Source organism: Cariama cristata, unplaced genomic scaffold (assembly GCF_000690535.1).
Source record: "Cariama cristata isolate BGI_N322 unplaced genomic scaffold, ASM69053v1 scaffold1862, whole genome shotgun sequence".
NCBI lineage: Eukaryota > Metazoa > Chordata > Aves > Cariamiformes > Cariamidae > Cariama > Cariama cristata.
Window position 1 is genome coordinate 367 of NW_009605293.1, and position 512 is coordinate 878.

General features: G+C 67.4%; 1 protein-coding gene across 1 annotated transcript in view; it reads left to right on the forward strand.

The window, feature by feature from the left end:
* Nucleotides 1–7: 7 nt before the first annotated feature.
* The window catches only part of RADIL (Ras association and DIL domains), a gene marked incomplete at its 5' end in the record, with an annotated part of 9,130 nt that continues 8,625 nt past the window's right edge, over nucleotides 8–512 (forward strand). The window contains 2 exon segments of the mRNA XM_009695877.1: nucleotides 8–241; nucleotides 243–509. Of these exon segments, the coding sequence (XP_009694179.1) occupies nucleotides 8–241; nucleotides 243–509 (501 nt within the window).

The following is a 512-nucleotide window of genomic DNA, read 5'->3' on the forward strand; positions in this document are numbered from 1 at the left end:
GGGCGAGCAACCCCAGCATCAGCCTGTCAGCCCCCGACATCTTGCCCCTGCACTGCACCATCAGGAAGCTCCGACCTTCCCGGCATCGCTCCGAGGAGAAATTGGTGCTGGAGCCCATCGCTGGTGCCAGCATCTCCGTCAACTTCGCCGAGGTGGCTCGGACAGTTGTGCTGCGGCACGGGGACCTCCTCTCCCTCGGTCTCTACTACCTGCTCCTCTACAAGGACCCCATGAAGGCGCAGGCTGCCGGTGCAGACCCTGCTGAGGCTGCGGGGCCTGCACCCCCCTGTCCCCGAGGGTCCCCCCATCTGCGGGGCGTGCGGCAGCCTGCTGAAAGAGAAGGACCCTGCCACCAAAAAGCGGGGTCCCTTGCCCGCCGGTGGCCCCAGGGCACCCCGCAGAAAGCTGCTGCTGGAGTTCGAGCCGGCGGCCGAGGACGTGCTCCTGCGGCGCATCATGACCCTGATTGAACCGGGGGGGGACGACCACAAGCTGACACCCGCCTTCCTGCC